The sequence below is a fragment of the Cervus canadensis genome, chromosome 10 (assembly GCF_019320065.1).
Source record: "Cervus canadensis isolate Bull #8, Minnesota chromosome 10, ASM1932006v1, whole genome shotgun sequence".
Classification (NCBI taxonomy): domain Eukaryota; kingdom Metazoa; phylum Chordata; class Mammalia; order Artiodactyla; family Cervidae; genus Cervus; species Cervus canadensis.
The window spans coordinates 64,136,829-64,155,921 of NC_057395.1; the positions used below are offsets into that span (position 1 = coordinate 64,136,829).

The 19,093-nt window shown below is 53.5% G+C and overlaps 1 protein-coding gene and 1 non-coding gene across 17 annotated transcripts in view; one reads left to right on the forward strand and one right to left on the reverse strand.

Annotated features, from left to right (window-relative positions):
• EPB41L1 (erythrocyte membrane protein band 4.1 like 1) overlaps window positions 1-19,093 on the forward strand; it is a 135,410-nt gene that overhangs the window by 93,850 nt on the left and 22,467 nt on the right. For 7 of the 16 annotated variants that reach the window (XM_043478650.1, XM_043478652.1, XM_043478654.1 and 4 more), the window contains 10 exons: window positions 224-311; window positions 819-971; window positions 2,868-2,965; window positions 3,408-3,583; window positions 4,861-5,009; window positions 5,887-5,922; window positions 8,356-8,538; window positions 11,835-11,939; window positions 16,246-18,246; window positions 18,755-18,862. In XM_043478650.1, coding sequence (XP_043334585.1) covers window positions 224-311; window positions 819-971; window positions 2,868-2,965; window positions 3,408-3,583; window positions 4,861-5,009; window positions 5,887-5,922; window positions 8,356-8,538; window positions 11,835-11,939; window positions 16,246-18,246; window positions 18,755-18,862 — 3,097 coding nt within the window. The remainder of the gene's footprint in view (window positions 1-223; window positions 312-818; window positions 972-2,867; window positions 2,966-3,407; window positions 3,584-4,860; window positions 5,010-5,886; window positions 5,923-8,355; window positions 8,539-11,834; window positions 11,940-16,245; window positions 18,247-18,754; window positions 18,863-19,093) is intronic. The other 9 variants (XM_043478657.1, XM_043478660.1, XM_043478658.1 and 6 more) reach the window with 7 other exon arrangements.
• On the reverse strand, window positions 2,353-2,425 carry TRNAG-UCC. Its single transcript has one exon. It is a non-coding gene; the product is annotated as a tRNA-Gly (tRNA).

Consider the following 19,093-nt stretch of genomic DNA (forward strand, 5'->3'; position numbering starts at 1 on the left):
GAGCTTTGGCAGGAGATGAGAGTTCAATGGGCTGAAGTGGGGGGCTAGGGGCATGCCATCCGACACTGAGAGCGGAGGGGAGGGACTGGGAAGGCCCAGCTGCACTGTGCTCCAGAAAATTTGCTTCCTGGAATCCCAGGTTCTGATCATAGCCACCTTCAGCTGGCAGGACTCGGGCCCACGCCTTTCCCGTGGCCATCATTGATCACTTTCTTTCCCTTAGGGGCATGACCCCAGGAGAAGCAGAAATCCACTTCCTAGAGAATGCCAAGAAGCTTTCTATGTATGGAGTAGACCTGCACCATGCCAAGGTACTGCTGGGGGCTGGGATTCCCTAGGGCCTGGGAGTGCCCCCCGAGGAACTACCAGGGCCTTCTGGAGGGCTTGGTGTGCCAGTCTTTTCTCATTTCTCATTCCTTGACGCTCCATAACCCTTTACTTCCCCGTGACCCTTATGATTTTTCTTATTATTTATGAACCTGTCTGTGCTGCCACTAGATTGAGAGCTTCATGAGGGAAAGACGTGGGTCTGAACTTATTTCTGTATCCTGAGCACATAGCATATGACCTAGTATGCCTAGTTACCACTAAATGTTTGCTGGGTGAATGAATGATTGAGTGATTGGTGAAAATGATCGAACAAGTGAGTGGGTGAATCAATGACAAAATGAATGGACCGATGGCTCTGTGAGGGATGCATCAGGGGGACGCCACGTGGATGCTCAAACCCTGCTCCAGAGAGGGGTTTTGGGATGGGTGGCAGGCTCTCCTCAGGCATGGACCCCAGGCCTGACCTTGCACGATCCCTTCTCACGCAGGACTCTGAGGGCATTGACATCATGTTAGGAGTCTGTGCCAATGGCCTGCTTATCTACCGGGACCGGCTGAGGATCAACCGCTTCGCCTGGCCCAAAATTCTCAAGATCTCCTACAAGAGGAGTAACTTCTACATCAAGATCCGGCCTGGGGAGGTGAGCCTGCCTAGGGAACCCCTTCTTCCCTGGGATCAACTAAAATGGTGGGACCCTGGCAGCAAGACCTGGGATTTTTCCTACCTGGGATGCATAGATGGAGGTGCTGCGTGCTGGGTGAGGAGAGGGCCCTCTTTTGCTGGGGCTCTCTAAATAGACATTGCACTTTCAGTGTGTGCCTGCGCGTGCACACACACACACACACGTATACACACAATAGTGTACCTATAAAGACAGCCACATAGGGACTTCTCTGGCGGTCCAGTGGTTAAAACAATGCACTTCTAATGCAAGGGCCGTGTGTTCAATCCCTAGTTAGGGAAATAAGATGCCATATGCCATGTGTGGGAAAAAATTGATAATAAAAAGATAACCACATATATTTAGGTTATACAGATCAGTGAATGTATCCCCATGTCTGGGCTTCCCTGGTGGCTCAATGGTTAAAAACTCACCTGCCAATGCAGGAGATGCGGGTTCAATCCCTGGGTCAGGAAGATCCCCTGGAGAAGGAAATGGCAACCCACTCCAGTATTCTTACCTGGGAAATCCCATGGACAGAGGAGCCTGCGGGGGGCTATAGTCCATAGGGTCTCAAAGAGTCAGAAACAACTTAGCAACTAAGATACAATAGCACCATGTTCACGTTCCTGTGTTTTGCTTACATGTGCTACTCGAGTGTGTACACATATGAAGGTACACACACATACACATGATTATACACACATGCAAACTTGAATACTTCCACCCTCCACATCCCATGCATCACAAACTCCACTTTGTTCTACCTCTAGAATTAGGGCGAGCCCTTCTGCCTCTGTCCACTGCCCTGGCCACCATCTCTCCCCTCCACCCCTCCCCTCTCCTTCCCACTGGTCCCTTGGCCTCCATGGTCACTGTAGGCCTTTTTCCTCACAGCTGCTTAAGAGTCCCTTCCAGCAGATCAGGCTGTACTCACCCCACTCCCACTCCTCACTTGAACCTTTCAAGGGCTCTCTTTGGCTCTTGAACTCAAGTCCTAACTTTTCTGCCCACCTGCCTCTCACACATGTCTCTGCCCTGCTGCCCCACGCCAATGGCACTCCAGCCCCTTAGGGCTTCTCTGAGATCCTTGAGTAAGCAAACTCTCACCTGTCTGAGCCCTTTGCTTCTGATGTTCCATCTTCCTGAAATCCTTTGCCCTTCCTTCTCACAGAGCTTGGGTTCCTTTCCCATCCTCCAGCTCTGCTCCAAGATCCCCTGTGTAGAAAGTGTTCCCTGATAACCCTTTCTTTCTATTTATTTATTGATTTGTCTGCACTGGGTCTTAGCTGTGGGACGTGGGATCTTCATTCTGCATTGCAACATTTGGAATCTTTTAATTGCCACATGTGGGATCTAGTTCCCTGACCAGGGATCGAACCCGGGCCCCCTGCATAGGAAACACAGAGTCTTAGCCACTGGACCATCAGGGAGGTCCCTGATCACCCTTTCTAAAGTAGCACCTGACCCCCGGGCCTGCTCAGACATTCTTTGTCACATCACACATCTCTGTCTATTCCCTTTGTGCCCTTATCAGTATCTAAGATGAGCTTGTGTACTCATTTATTATCGAGCCCCTTCCCCTCCTCCAACCCCTGAGAATCTTCTGTTTGGTCACCATGGTGTCTCTGCTGCTTAGCTTTGGACCTGTCACAGAATAAGGGCTTAACCCACCTGATTGATTAAATGAATGAATAAATTATATATACATATTTATTCATATATTTATATGAATATTTATATGAATTCATATATTTATATGAATAAGTAAGCAGGCCAGAGTCATACAGGCCTGAGAAGAGGTGCAGAAAGGCTGGACTGGTGGCGGGAGTGGGCCCAGGCCTTCCTTCTGACCCGCCCTCCTTGGTTTTGCAGTATGAGCAGTTTGAGAGCACGATTGGCTTTAAGCTCCCGAATCACCGGTCAGCCAAGAGACTGTGGAAGGTCTGCATCGAGCACCACACGTTCTTCCGGTGAGCCTGCCCCCGGGCAGGGTGGTAGCTGGGGCTGAGTTAGAGGCCGTGTGAGTGGGTGTGGCTAATGTCTTTGTTCTGTCAGTAGAAGGAGCCAGTAGGGACTCTGGGAAAACCCTCCTCCTCCTCCTCTTTCCCCAAGCCTCTCCCCTTCTGGACCACTTAGAGTTGTAGGAGGAGAAGGGGGCGACAGAGGATGAGATGGTTGGATGGTATCATCAACTCAGCGGACATGAGTTTGAACACACTCCGGAGATGGGGAAGGACAGGGAAGCCTGGCGTGCTGCTGTCCAGGGGGTCACAGAGTCAGACAGGACTGAGCAATTGAGCAGGAGTTGTCATAGCTGGTGAGACAGCGGGATGGAAGGCCAGCTGTGGTCCAGCCTTGGGTCTGGCATTGCAGGTCTGGTCCTTCCTCCTTACCTCCACCCCTCCCCTGCAGGCTGGTGTCCCCTGAGCCCCCACCCAAGGGCTTTCTGGTGATGGGCTCCAAGTTCCGGTATAGCGGGAGGACCCAGGCACAGACGCGCCAGGCCAGCGCCCTCATCGACCGGCCTGCGCCCTTCTTTGAACGTTCTTCTAGCAAACGGTACACCATGTCCCGCAGCCTTGATGGAGGTATGCCCCGCACTGGAGGTTGGGGGAGAGGGGTGTGTGAAGGGTACACCACAGTTGATTTGCACCAGGCCTGGAGGCCCAGGAACACTCCTGCATCCAGTGCCTCTCAGCGGGTTAGTTCAGCCTCCGGGTTCCCCTCCCGCTGGAATGTGACCCTGCCAACTCTCTGGGCTTCTCACAGCTTCCCTGAGCTGTGGCCTTTTGGGGTCCCAGGTTCACCGTATGGTTTTCTGGGCCCCCTTCCTGAGAAGCTGAGCCGTTCACAGCTTGTCACCATACTGGGATGGTTTATTGTAACTTCAGTGAGGGGCTGGTGATGTCCTACCGGAGGCAGAGTTATTCCCAATCATTTTTTTGGTTCTACTGGGCTCTGGACATCTAACCACAGGGCACTCTCCACTGCCCCCATTTCTGTTGAGTTGATAAGGGCCCTTACTATCAATGAGAATTGCCCATACTGAGGCCCAGAGAGGTTGTGTAATTTACCCAAGGTCACACAGCCAACAAGAGATGGATTTGTGATTTGAACCCAGGTTCTAAAGCTGTGGATCAGGAAAGGACCTGGGACTGGAGGCAGCTCAGTTGCTCTTGTATGAAGCAGACCAGAGTTTCTCAAAATGTAGCACCAGAACCAGCCATGAGCTTGTGAACTTGAGGAGTCTCAGACCTTGACCTGATCCTACTAAATCAACACCCTTAGGGCCCAGGACTGTCCCAGGATATGCACAGAAGTTTTTAGGAGAGATTCAGGAGCCCCATGGGGCATTGGGAGTTAGGCAGATCTGAGTTCCCTGCATTGGAAGCACAGAGCCTAAACCAGGGAAGTCCCCCAGAACAGTAACATTCGTGAGCCAACATTGATCGAATTGGCTCACTCTGTGCCAGCCACTTCTCTTAGACACATCAGCTTATTTGTTCCTCCTCTCAGTTGTCAGAGTTAGCTACTGTTTGTGGATGAGGCAACTGAGGCCCAGAGAGGTTGTGTCATTTACCCAAGGTCACATAGCCAAGAAGAGATGGAATTGAGATTTGGACCCAGACTCTAGTGCTATAGAGTCAGGAAAGGAGCTGGGGCTGGAGGCAGCTCAGTCACCATCCACGTGACCTGGGAAAGCCCACTCACTCCTCGGGGCACTGGCTCCTTATCCCCAGTGTGCTGGGGCTGTTTGAGTGTCTGCTCTATTCCAGGTGTGGCTGGGCAGGTGGTGGGCTGGCTCCCGGTCCCTGCACCTGGGAGATGACTCACACAGCTGCCCGGCCATCTCTGCCCACTTCAGCAGAGTTCTCTCGCCCAGCCTCCGTCAGTGAGAACCATGATGCAGGACCGGACGGCGACAAGCGGGAGGAGGATGGCGAGTCTGGAGGGCGGCGGTCCGAGGCTGAGGAGGGAGAGGTCAAGACCCCCACCAAGATCAAGGAGCTAAAGGTACGAGGCTGGCTTTCTTGTTTCCTCTGACCTGGGGGGTCAAGAGGCTGATCTTGGGTCTAGGCTCAGCCTTGGCCTTCAGGTACCCCCAGCTACGGCCAAGCATCCTTGCTGCGCGGTGCACCATGGACAGGGCCTTGCCCTTGGGCCATGCTCCGTACCTGGAATTGCCAGGTGGGGGTGGGGCATGCTGCCCACCCTGTACCCTGCCCCTCCTTTGGCCCTGCTCTCCCGGAGGGGCACTCTGCCCCCTGGTGGACTCTGGCCTCCTCTTGCTCACTCCTGATTTGCCCCTTTGCCTCTTATCTGGGTCTGCACAGCCTTCTTCCACTCATGATGGGGTGTCCCTGCAGGCCACAGGGGTGAGGTTCAAGTGTGACACCTCCTGCTGCCAACCCCATGTCCCACCAACCTGTGCACAAGCTCATGCAGGCCCACATGGCCTCAGACTCACACACGTTCACTCACAGTTGTGTACCCCTCTCACCCATAGGGTTATAGACCCAAACATGCAGACAGCCTGCGTGCACACACAGGCATGTGCACACACGGGTGTCGTGTGTTTCCATCACGCACCTCGGGAACATAGGCCCCTGAACACACACTGCCATGCAAGAAGCATGACTTTCCAGAACCTCTGCGTCCCATCTGCTGAGTGTGACTGCCCGCTTTGCCTCCGGTCCTACCACCCCCTTCTTCGCCTTCTTGGGCTCCCTGCTTCCCGCACCTTCTGACGACCTCACTGCCCTGCTGGTGGCCCAGCCAGCATCCAACAGTGCTCCGGGCTACCTGCTAGACCAGGGTGGTTGCGGTTATCTCTAATCCATTTGCTCTACTGATCCTGCTGGTTCCTTTTCCTCCTCCCATGTCCCGCTAGCCGGAGCAGGAAACCACGCCGAGACACAAGCAGGAGGTACTGCGCAGGGGGGTTCCTGTCCCCACCCACCCAGCCATTCATCATTTGTCACCACCGTCCATCCCAGGCTCATATCCCGGCTCATATCTCAGCTTCTTCTCCGCTCCCGGCCATCTCTCTCCATCACCCAAGGCCACCCGCCATCACTCCCTCCCTGTCTTAAGCTCATGGATAGACTTCACTCCCCACAACCAGCCATGCTCCCCTCTCTCCCTACCCCTCCTTCCCCCAGCTTCATTCTCCACCTCTCCAGACCACCCCCTGCTTGCTTCCCACCTGCTGACCATCCCCACTGTGTCCCCCTGCCATTCTTTCAATTCATGATTCCATGATTTTATTGAGCTCATCTCCACCCCCATTTCCCTCACCCCCTGTCTTGGACTTCCTTAGACTCCTCTTCCTACACCACTGTCTTGTCATGCCTCCACCTCATCTGTGTCAGCTGCATCCCACCCCAAGCTGCTTTTTGTATCTATTGGCAAGCAGATGTGGGGGGGTGGAGTATGGCGGGGTGGAGCCTCAGAGCACATCTGTCTTCTCAGAACCCTGGTGTGCCTCCCACCACCCCGGTGGGACCCCTGCTGCTCCAGTTCTACCAGGAAAGCTCCCCCTTCCTCCTCCCCCTCCCCCTCCTCTTCCTCCTCCCATTTTTTGAGTCTCTCAACTTACTCCTCCTGTGTTAACCACGTCTCCTTTCTTTCGTATAGTCTCCAACTCCTCCTTTGAAACTTAACTGCCAGAGAAGTGGGTCTATTCTTGGGCCGCTGAGGGAAAGGTCAGAGGCTGGGGCATAAGAAGGGTCTGGCTTTTAGGGTCCTGAGATCTGGGTTTCAGCCCCAGTTCTGCCACTGACTCTTTGAGGGTCTCAGGAAAGTCCCCTCAGGCCCCAGCCCCCAGGCTGCACAGCAGGGCATTCAGACTAGGTTTCCCCCAGGCCCTTAGCCTTCAGGGACCTACCGCTCCCTCCAGCCTGGGGGAACACCACGTGCCCACAGGGCCAGGGCAGCAGCTTCCGGATGGAAGGTTACCAGCCATGTCTTGGGTTCACAGCAGCCCAGGCCCACCATCCTGCGCATGCTCTCTCAGATTTGATTTCTCAGACAGATGTCATCCTGGGGCGGCTTTGCTCAGGAAGGGGTGCAGAAGGTACAGACAGATGTCTGGAGGGGAAGCAGAGCCTCCGTGGCATCAGTTTCCTTCCTGAAGTGACTTCAGAGTCAGTCCTAGTGGATCTTTGGATGTCAGACATAAGCCCAGGGGAAGCGTCTAGCCTTGTCCAAGGGCAAGCTTGCCTCCCAGGCAGTTGTTCCAGAACCGCTGATCCAGCTTTATCATGAGCTGAGATTGTCTGTTTCTTGTCCTGAATCCTCAAATAGCTTTGCAGATAAGGGTCCCTGGGCTGCCAGCCCACCTGCCCTGCCTCCAGAAGTGGGCACACCACTTCCGTCTTCTCTGCAAAGGCTGGTTGGTCCTCACTTGAACTCAGGGCAGATTACTGCCTTATGCTGTACTGGCCAGAGCTCAGACCTGACAGTTTAATAAGGACACATCTGTGACTCCAGCTATACCAGGCTCCGTTCCTGTGCCCAGCCTTGGGACTTACCTTCTTCCTGGTCTCTGATGGTAGTCTTCCTGAACACCTCACGGAACTGCAGTTTCTCCATCTGGCTGTGTCTCACCCTGTCTGCTCTTGAGGAGTGGGTGCCCACAAGGTGTCTGGAAGATCCTGGGTGGTCGGGGAAGGTAGTGGCTCACAGCAGAGAATGCTGAATGTCATCTCTCCCCAGTCCCTGGCGTGGAAGCAGGATGCTTTTTCCTGGATGTCCCTGGCTTTAGAAGAGCCGTACAGGGCCTGAGCGGTGACGCACATTGGGCTAAGGGGGGCCTAGACTGAGAATCCTACTTAAACACAGTGGTCCAAGGCTTGGCCAGAAGTGGGGACCAGCACCCAGGGAATGGCCAGAGCGGCCCAGTGAAGAGAGGTGGTGAATTCTCACTGTGGCTTGGTTTAGCAGCCAGAGGAAAGGCGCACCTGTGAAACTAAAGGGAACTTACCCAGACCCGTGGGATTTGAGTTGACTTAGGTGTTCTGAGGCCAGGAGCCAGTCTGGGGAGAAGAAAAGGTGGTACTTGGCCAGAAGTCTCCTCTTCTTGATCTCGAGTGCTTTTTGTCTTTCTGTCTAATCTTGAGTGCTCTTTGCTCTTCTGTTTAATCTTGGTTGGTTTGTGCACCTGTTGGGGCTTATCATCCTTGCTCTGCTTGGCTATGGTGTGCTGTGAGGGTAAGACGGGGCCATGGATGGGACCCACTTTGCTGGTGGAGGGCGGTGATGGGGACCATTACCACCCTCACCATCTTCACCCACGCCTTGCACCCTCCTCTCGGAGCTGTGCCTCTGACAGCGGACTGTCCTCTCTGTGTACCCCTAGTTCTTAGACAAGCCAGAGGACGTCTTGCTGAAGCACCAGGCCAGCATCAATGAGCTCAAGAGGACCCTGAAGGAACCCAACAGCAAACTGATCCATCGGGATCGAGACTGGGAGCGGGAACGCAGGCTGCCCTCCTCGCCCGCCTCCCCCTCCCCCAAGGGCACCCCTGAGAAGGTCAATGAGGTAGGTCTCACCCTGAGCCCCTCAACTGGGGCCTTGGATAAAGATGGTGGGGAAGGTTGCCATGTCCTGACTTACCACTCCCCTCCACACCCCGCTGCTGCATAAGGTGGTGATGGGAATGGGACAGTGGGTTAACCCGAGGAAGACAAATTCACTCTGTCTTGGACTCTTGGGGCTCAGGGACCACCTTGAAATGCTCTAAAGACTCACCATAGCTGGGACTATTTCCCTTCCTTCAGCCAGAATATAATGGAGAAGGGGCGCTGGTTAGAAATGCAGGTTCTGGGGCCCCACATCAGACCTCATGAATCAGAATATTTGGCGCTAGAACCCTGGAATCAGTATTTTAAACAAGGAGATCCTCACACATACACTAAGTTTTAATCCTGGTTTCTCTGTCCAGTGAAGTGAAGTAAAGTGAAGTAGCTCAGTCGTGTCCGACTCTTTGCGACCCCATGGACTGTAGCCTACCAGGTTCCTCTATCCATGGGATTTTCCAGGCAAGAATACTAGAGTGGGTTGCAATTTCCTTCTCCAGGAGATCTTCCCGACCCAGGGATTGAACCCGGGTCTCCCTCATTGTAGGCAGACGCTTTACCCTGAGCCACCAGGGAAGCTCCCACTTCTATTTATGCCTGTTGTGAAAACATGGCTAGGTGGTGGGGGCGGTGTTCCTTCCTGGGAGCATCCTCAGAGCCTACCAGAGGGGACCAGGTCCTCTAGGAAAGTCAGAACTGTTCCTGAGGCTCCAGGAAAAGGTCCCACTTGACCCGCCTGTCAGAGTGGAGAGCACAGGGTGTTTTTTCAATGGGAAAAGAGAAAGATAGGCTCTTGAGAATTCTTGTATTTATAATCCCAAACCATTATTTTTAGCACTGCTACATTTTGGCACTCTTTCCCCCTATTGACACTTAGGTGTTTTCTCTCTAGTGCTGCTGCTAACCGATCTAAAACCCATCTGAGTGCCTGGGTTTTTATAGTGGCTCTGCTGCCTGCTAGCTGGCTGACTGTGGGCTTGCTACTTAACCTCTCTGAACCTCCATTAGGTAGAGATAATAAAAGTCCCTAGTTCCTCGGACAGTTGTGAGCAACCAATGAGACAAAGCAGGGAGGGACCGGCAGAGGACCTAGATACTCAATGTGAGTTACTTCTTTCATCTGGAGAGCCTTGGGACAGAAAGTTAATTTCAAATCAGAATCCTTTTGAAACTTGGGAAGGACCCTGGAAACCTACTTGGTCCAAGGTCATCATTTTACACAGGGGGCACTGAAAATCAGAAAGGGGAAGGCCTTGGACTTAATCAGTGTCATAGCTGCTAGGAGAGGAGCCGGAGTCTGATTTTCTTGTGACTCAGGCCATTGTATTCATTATTAAATCACAGCTGCCTGGGAGCAAGACCAAATCATGTGAAGACCAGGACAGAGTCAGTTGTGCGTGTACTGCCCTTTAATGCTTTGAAAATCGGTGACGCAGCTGTGATCTAATAAGCGAGATCAGCACTTTGATTGAATCAGCACTCCCGTGGCCTTGACATGCGGGGTGACGGAGGGCCTCATCCATTGAGGCTGCTGTAGGAGCCCCCTGGTTGGTGATCAAAGTCACGGATGCTCTGGAGGCCTTTAAGTCCAGTGCCATGGAGGGGGGCGCCTGTCTTCACCCCCTGAGGGCTTCTGTGGTCCCCACCGACACCATCAAGGACCCTGAAGACCCTGCATGGGGCTGTGGGGCTGATCTAGTGATCCGGTTACACGCCCCTCTCCTAACTTCCCTGAGACTCTTGTCCCGAGTGGCCTCTGTTCAGTCCTGAAGTGGGTGAAGTGGATGCACAGGCTTCTGAAAGGGTCGGACTCCAGCGGACAAGGGACGGCTGAGCCCAGGAGAACAGGGCTCTGGAGTTGAGGTGCCTGTGAGGGGGTGGGTGCCCCACCTGCTGGTGACAGCTGGAACTGCTAGAAGGCGCATCTTACTAGAAGGTGGAGTCTGTTCTACCTCTCACCACCCCGCCGCCCCGTAAGAAGCGTAGTGCCTTGTCTGGTCCAGGAGCTAACCTTGGAGCGGTGGACAATTTAACTGGCCTTCAGCTCTCACTGGCATTTAGAGGCCCTTGGAAATTTGGGAAATGGGAGGCGCTGTAGCCCAGGACTGGACTGGGTCCTTGGGCCAGTGACATCACCTCTCTGAGCCTCACTGCCTAGTCCGACCATCTAAAAGGGCACCAAAATTGCCACTCCACAGCATTGCTGGGAAGTTTGAATGAAATAATGGATATAAAGTGAAAGTTGCTCAGTTGTATCCGACTCTTTAAGACCCCATGGACTGTCCATGGAATTCTCCAGGCCAGAATACTGGAGTAGGTAGCCTTTTCTTTCTTCAGGGGGTCTTCCCAACCCAGGGATTGAGCCCAGGTCTACCCCATTGCAGGCAGATTCTTTGCCAGCTGAGCCACAAGGGAAGCCCTAATGGTTATAAAGTACTTTATAAACTGGAAAGTGCTGGACAGTCATGGGGACGTTGGCTGACGGTAACTAGGATTCCCTGGTCCAGACGTAGGCTTTCTGGGTCTATCCTGCGGGTGTCACTCAGAGCTCCTAGTAGCTCCTCATATACTTTGGGGCCCCATCTGGGCCAGTGGTAAAGTGGTAGGAACTTAAACCAAAATGGGGACCCTATACTATAGAGTTCCCATCTGCCAAAGCCAGGTTTTTGTTCCAAAGATAACTTTTTTAAAAAAGCTTTCTGTTTTGTATTACAGTATAGCCAATTAACAGTGTTGTGATAGCTTAAGGTGAACAGTGAAGGGACTCAGCCATACATACACATGTATCCATTCGCCCCAAAACTCCCCTCCCAATCAGGCTGCCACAAAACATGGAGCAGAGTTCCATGTGCTATAGAGTAAGTTCCAAAGATAAGTTTTTAAAAGGGGCTGAAACCCAAACTGCAGGACTGAACCATTGCCTCAACCAAAGACACCCAGGGAAGACTTGGACTCAGAGGCCGAGTGACAGGACTCCAAACTTCTTGAATGAGAGTGGCAGGCGATGAGGAAAGGCCCGAGGTCTGGTGCTGGCTGGCAGCGGACCATGGGCCTCCCTCCCTTGAATGGCTCCAAGTTCCTTTCCATCTCTCCCCAAAGCCCCACATGGCTCCTTCATGACCTAAGGATGCGGGGCTTACAAAGCTGGGCTATTCACGGACTCTGTGTGTGTCTCTCCTGCTTTTTCTCTCTCCCTCTCTGTCTCTCCTCCCCTTCCTCCTTCTTTCCCTCTCCTCCGGCCCTGGGCCTCCCCTGCAGTCCCAGAGGACCCAGGACACCTCTCAGCAGGACTTGGCACCTGAGCCTGGGACGGCCGTAGGCTTGGAAGTGTTCACTCAGAAAAGCCTCGCAGCGTCACCTGAGGTTACTGTCATCACCTCCCTGCCCGCCCAGAACCACCTTCACGGTCTTAAGAAAGCCCTTTCTCTGGGTTGAGGGGGTTGGACCAGGCTCTGTCCTGCAGGGGAGGAGCAGTGGGTACCCCATGTTGTCCACATGCTGTGACAAGTGAGTGTCCCCCCTCCCAGGGATCCAGAAAGGGCCAGCCCGTCCCTCATCCGTGGTTTCTCAGGAAGGACAGGACTGAAACCATTCAAGGGAGATAGAATAGTCTGAGTCACCTTTGGTTTAAAAAGGGCAGGCAGAAATGACCTCTCCAGCCCCACTGAGGCAGGTGACCTGGAGGCAGACTCTGACTGCTAGGCTTGGGATCAGGGGTCGTGGCACCTAACTGCTTTTGCCCTGAGGTCTTGTCTCTGCTCAGAGGCCTGAGTGAAGTCTAGCAGTGGCTCGTTAGTCTATCCATCCCCTGCCTCCACCTTCTCTAAACTCCACTTGGAGCTTGGGTCTATTCAGGGTCTTCAGGCAGGTAGAAGTGAGTGTCTTTCTCCAGAGAGCATCCTTGGGGTTGTACGGATGTTGTTCAGGCAAGCATTCTAAACTAGGAGGGCATTGCTTCTGTGCTCGGAACGACAGCAGGCCAAGGGCTCTCAGAACTTCCTGTGCCCCTGCCTGGAAGCCAGGTGGAATCCAGGCCCAGGGGGTTGCATCGTCCCTCTCTACTGGGACTTCGTAGACTGACAGGGTTGGAAAGGATGACCAACTGATCATCTGGGCGAAACTTCCTTCTCCCTGATAGCCAACCCTTCTCTGTTGGCAGAGTGTGTGTGAGCGCATGTAGTATTCTATACTCCCAGAGGAAAATTTTGTAGCTTCTAGAAATGTCCTGGAGCTGTAAGAGAGACGTGAGTCAGCTACATAAATGGTAAAACATAAATCACATTTCCACTCTGAAATTTTCCTCAATGTAAAAATAAAAACAAAACCAGGAGCACTCGAGAGAAGTTGGACAGGAATCAATAGCATCCCAAGGTTAGGGAAGCAGTGATGTCTTGGAACAGAGATGTGAGTGGAGCCAAGCACTAGTGCGCTTGTTTGAGGCACAGCATGCATCCTTCACCGGCATCCCCAAAATTGTCTGTCCAGCCCCTCTACAAGAGGGGGGCTCTCGCCATTCTTAACAGCATCCCATTTTGTCTTCAGTCATCCTTTGGGAAGTTTACATATTGAATTATAACCTGCCCTTCTGAGTCACCTGCCTGCAAGCTGCTCTGCCCCCTGGCGCCTGTAGATCTGGTCTGCATCCTCCTCCAGGAAGACCCTTCAGAGTGGAGCATCCCTTTTACAGCCCCAACTCCCAGTTTCTTCAGCAGCTTCTACTTTGGTTTCTAGAGGGTTCCTTGTCCTGGACCCCCGCTTGGGGAGGAGGCATCTCCTGTAAAGAGCAGGGCCCAAAATGTGATCCAGAGCTCCAGGTGGACCCGGAAGAGCCTGGAGTCAGCAGAATCCTGGCTGGAGATTTTCTTCCTGTGGGCTTGTGTGGGAACATAACTGCCCTGGCTCCCAGCTCCCAGCTCCCAGCTTCCCTCTCGGGGCCAGTCTTGCTGCAGTGGCCCCATCTGACAGCAGGGGCGCTCTGAGCAGGCACTGAAAATCTCCTGGCTCAATGAAAAAGAATGGCTAGGGAGGCTTCTCAGACATCGTCCATCCCATGAATCCCGTCAGAGGGCCAAAGCTTTCCTCTTTTTGTTCAGCCTTTTTTTCTCTTCAGAATTTTTACTTGTTAGAAACAGAGCTTTCTCTTCCCGCTTGGAGCCTCAGTTTCCCCTTCTGATAAAAGGGTAACAGGACCTGCCTTGCAGATCTCCATTTGGATTAAATTTAATAATGTCTCCAAAGGGCTGACATTGCCTGGCACATAGTAACTAAATATAAGGGCGTGTTTCCCTTTTTCTTCCTGCAGAACCTTTCTGTTCTGTGCTAGCTCCCACCCCATTCAACCTAGTTCCCAAGCTTCTGGTTTCTAGAAACTAATTTTCAGTTAGACCTGGGGCAGGGATGCTCCAGAAGGGGTCTCATGGACTATCTTTGGCTATCATTGATTGCCAGGCTGATGATGTCAGTACAAGCTGAAATGGGAGCAGCTAAAGCAGCCTGCTTCCCAAATGGAAGAGAAAGAAGGTTGTCAAAGTTCTTCCCTCTGGGATGGTTCAAGTGCTGTTGTCCTGAAAGCTTAACAACCTGAAGGAAAATCTCAGAAACCAATGCAGACTTTTTCTGGACCCTCCCCCTTCCTTGTCTCTCTTTCCAGTTGACAAGATTCTTTTCTGAGGTTTGCTTCCCTGACAGTCATGGAGATTTTGCTAACGTGGATCTGGGGAGTGGAGGTCAGAGGGTTGACCATGCTCCCTTGATCCTTCAGAATGCTTCAGATCTTCTGGGATCTGACAGATTCCTCACCAAATGCTCACCTGCACTGGAGCCCAGGCTCATGGGAACTTGCCTCCTTCTGTTGTTGGGAGCGATTTTCATCACATCTTACCATTGAGCTCTTCATAGGATGTGGAGTCAGAGGCTGGGTCCTAGGCCTGCCTTTATCACTGGCTCACTCTTTGACCTTGGGCATGGTGCTTACTTCCCCCAAGCCTCAGTTTCCACACCTGTGGGCTTGAGTCAGAGCAGTGATTTCAAAAGAGGGAGGCATTCTGGGGCACTAGGGCAACTGAGACCTCCAATGTCAACAGGGCAGTCCAGTATCCATGTTACATACTGAACTGCCATCAAGATTTCATGTAAAGGAAGTATTCTGTGGTTGCAGGATTAAAATCCCAATGGCCTTCTTGCTTTTCTTTTTTCGGTCAAAGCCATTGCTTGGCTTGTAGGATCTTAGTTCCCCAACCAGGGATCAAACTCAGGCCCCTGGCAGTGAAAGCACTAAGTCCTAACCACTGGACCATCAGGAGCCACTGGACCATCAGGGAATTCCCAGTCTTCTTGCTTTTTTTAAAATAACAATTTTAAAAGTCCATCCGTCCCTCCTTAAGTGTTGTTTGAGAAACTCTAGGAAAGACAGAGGGCTGTCTCATTGATGGTTGATTGTGACACATTCAGTGCTTCTGACTGATGACGATGCTTGGATCTTTAGATGTTTTTCTTCTCTGATGTGTTCTGGTCAGTCCTTTTCCACTCTGTGAATTTAGTTAGAATTCTCTAAGAATGTGTGTGCTTAGTCATGCAGTCATGTCCAACTCTTTGTGGCCCCATGCACTGCAGCCCGCCAGGCTTCTCTGTCCTTGGGCAGTCTCCAGGCAAGAATACTGGAGTGGATTGCCATGCCCTCCTCCAGGGGATCTTCCCAACCCAGGGACTGAATCCAGGTCTCCTGCACTGCAGGCGGATTCTTTACCAACTGAGCCATGAAGGAAGCCCAAGAGTGGAATGAGAAACCTATCCCTTCTCGGGATCTTCCCAACCCAGAAACTGAACTGGGGTTTCCTGCATAGCATGTGGATTACCATCTGAGCTACCAGGGAAGTCCTTTCTAAGAATAGGCGTGGGTATTTGTTTCTTTGGGAATGAACCCCAAAGAATTCAAAATGTTTAAGCCATTATGGTGACAGGCACTGACCTCTAGATCTGGCCATCTGGCAGTTTTCACTCTAATCTTCTTCCTTCCAATTAGCTCTTGCAGAAAGGTTTCAAGCTGTGGCCTGTGAAACTCAACTCAATGCTTCCCCCTCAATTGGACATTAGATCACAATTGGGACCCATATTCTGTTGGCTGCAAGTTGGCCAGGCTCTCAGGCATCAAAAATCAAGCATTCTTTTCCTGACTCTACCGTCAGTTGACCGTGACCTTGAGTAAGTCACTGGCCACTTACCCAGTTTCTCAGTACACGGAGAAAACTGGACTGGAGGAAGGCTCAGGAGTTCTTTTGGCTCTAGGCTTCAACAATTCCACATAATGTAAGCTCCTTTCTCCTCTGTCAGTGACAGTTTTATTATTAAAAGAGAAAGAGTCCTAGACCATCGATAGATCTCCATTTCCCCGTGGTTAATATGGGGAAGATATGAGACCCCCCACCCCATTTTACCAAGTTAGGGTGGTGGTTGAGGGGTAGATAACATCAGTAGATAATTGGTTGGGTGCCTTGATGGGAAGTGTAGCCTTGATCCTTGATGAAGCTGACCAGCATTGTCATGCCTGCCTCTGCCCTGCCAGTTCTGGGGACAAGTTGACCTTGGCCCCTTCTTGCAGAGGGGAAAAGTGATGCATTCTTCAGGTGCCTGATATTTCATGTTAACTTTTCTTGCTCCAATTGAAACACAGGGTTCAGAGCATTGGGTATTTATAGAGAGAGAGTACATTAGGCCAGAAGAGCTCAGTCTCCTAAAAGTGACCAGCACACAGCAGGAAGGAAGTGACTCAAGCCTCGCCGGCATCCTTGCTGATGGCAGACTCTCCAAGGTAGACATCCTGGTGGACAAGTTCAAGGTGGAATTGGCCACAGAAGAAAAGGTGGGAGCCAGAAGAGCAAACACCCAGAGAACAGGCAGAATGATCGCGAGCCCTGAAGACTTCGAGTCCGTGTGGGAGGAAGCCCTCTGGGTCAGGGGATGCCCAGAAAGGGCTTCTCTGGCTGCAGGCTGCACCCCAGCAGGAAGGCTCCTGGAGGGCTCCCAGTTCAGGGTGGATGCTGCAGAGGTAGCGGTCAGGAAGCCCCTGGTCTCCCATGATCAGCTGGAGGGCCCGGCAGACCTGAGGCAGGAGCTGGAGGAGTTCCAGGCTCGCAGAAGACCCACTGCCTCGGGCATCCAACCCGCAGAGGTGGATGTGCCCTCTCCAGCCTCCGAAGTGGCAGGACTCCAGTCGTTTCTTCTGGACCCCACCCACACAGAAGCCAGAGCCGACTCAAGTGACGAAACTGACACTTCCTTCGCAGAGAGAAGCTTCTACTTCAGCTACGGAGAGAGAGATGCTGAAGATCAAGTCCTCCCTCCACCCCTGGAGGAGAGAGAAGAGCACGTAGATGTCCCATCCGAATGGGAGACCAGGCGGAAGCTGGTGGAGGGGCTCACGGAGAGATTGGAGCTGGACTCCTCAGGCCCGTGGGGCTCTGCTGCTGCTGGGAACAAGCACCATGGGGGTGTCGCCCCCTCGGCTTCCCCAGAGGAAGAGGCAGGGCCCCCCAGGAACCACCGACCAGAGGACCTGGAGGTCTTTGTCGAGCAGCTCGGAAAGGGACCTTCTCCAGGGCTGACGTTCGCTGAGGATGGGGACGCAGCTCAGTGTGGGGTGGAAGGAGAGGATGCTCATGCCTTATCCTCAGAAGCTGCTGAGGAAGAGGCCCCCAAGAGTGGAGATTTGATAGGAAAGGCTGAGAAAAGCCCCACCGGAGAATGGAACCACTCACCTCACAGAGGAGGGGCCGTGCGTCCAGACCCTCGGGTCTTTGCCCTTCCGTGGGCCATCCCTCCTGGCGATGTCGGGAAGCCAGCCAGGCCGGACAGAGGCAACTTCCTGCCCGAAGAGAGGGGACCGGTTCACACCCAGATAGGAGAACCTGCAGCGGAGGACAGCAAGGTCGCAGCGTTCCTTCAGATGGAAGTGATCACCCCGCTTCCTATCTCCCCCCTTCCATCTGCGGCTCAGATTTCTCCAGAGGCAGCTTCTCCAAGCTCATCCCCCCGTGGGTCAGGGGAGCCTGTGCAGCTCAGGGACCCCTTTGGAGAACAGCCCCCTGTGTTTCTCAGATATGCCCATCCTTCTAAAGAGAGCCCGGAGCCCAAGGACCAAGTCGAGCTGGCTGTGACCCCGATGGATGGAGGGGAGCGCAGGGCCCCTCCCGTCGCCAGCAGGAAGCCTAGAATCATCTCTGAAGAGGCCGAGGGGTTGGTGTTCCCTGCAGGGAAGCACAGGGAGACCCCCTCTCTCCAGGCTGGGGGTCATGAGGGCTCCTTGGAGGATATCAGCAAGACCTCCGTGGCCAACAAAATCCGCATCTTTGAGACCCATGGAACTGAGACTCGCCGGACAGGTCTGGGAGAGACCAGGGCCTTTGCCCACGAGTTGTCTTCAGAGGCCTCCATGGGGCAGGCAGAGCCACAGCGGAGTAAGCGTTTCGACCTGGGATGTGTCCAGTTCCAGCCCCTGGGGGATTTGGCTATCCCCACAGTCACACAGCCTTCAACGATGCCGCCAGCTCCCAGCCGCTTCCGGGAGGGTGTCTCTACATCCTTCCCTCGGGAAGGACGCGAGGATGTCGAGCTCGTGTCCAGCAATCCAGGCTGTGAAACCACACTGGAGGAAGCCCCTGGGGGAACTGGCCACGTGAGCCCCCGCCCCCACCGCTGTCCCCGGCCGGGGAGCTGACCGCATGCTGCGTAGCTCAGTAGAAGCATGGTTCAGTGGCCCCTCGTCATTACTGCAACCAGAGGCTGCTTGTCCAACCCTATGAGTTCTCTTCCCTAAACGGGCCTGAGTGTGGCCCAGGCGGAGTGACGGGTTCATCTGCTTGGCCCATGTTAGCTTAGCCACAGAGACCCTCGGCTTTTGGTGTGACCCGGCGCCCAGAGGGTCCCACAGCCTGGGTGGAGAAGGTGGCACCACCTCCGGCAAACTACACACTCGCTTTGCCTTGCTGCCCCCACCTGCTGGGTTCCTACCGTTTTGCTTGGCTTGGCCAACAATCTTCCTTCATCCTCTTCCCTTCCCTGGTGCTCCTGTCCGCGGGAAGCTGACAGTCCAGAGGTTTCCATCCTTCGCTTCTGGTTCCCTCTCGGTCCCAGTGCCAAGTTCTTTTCTGCCTCCTTAAGACTAACTGTCTTCTCTAATCCAGAACAAAGCCGGAGACGCGGTCAGGCAAGAGACGCAGGTCACCAGCTTAGCGGCGAACCCCCCAGGAAAGGGGGGGCACCTGAGATTCGCCAGCCCCCTGGGCCCTCAGGTCTCTGCAGCCCCTCGGTGCCCTGATGACCCGGTCACCTTCGCCTGGCCAGGGTGCCTCGCGGCCTTCACACCCCCACCTGCTCTGGCAGCGCCTCTTGTGGCAGCTCACCTCTGGCTTGTCTGGAATGTGTCCTCACACCTCTCAACCTTCCAGAAACTGGCTGAACGGAGGCTTGTCTCGCGAGTGAATCTCTAAGCCTACTGAGTCTCTAGAACCTGGAGCCAAGTA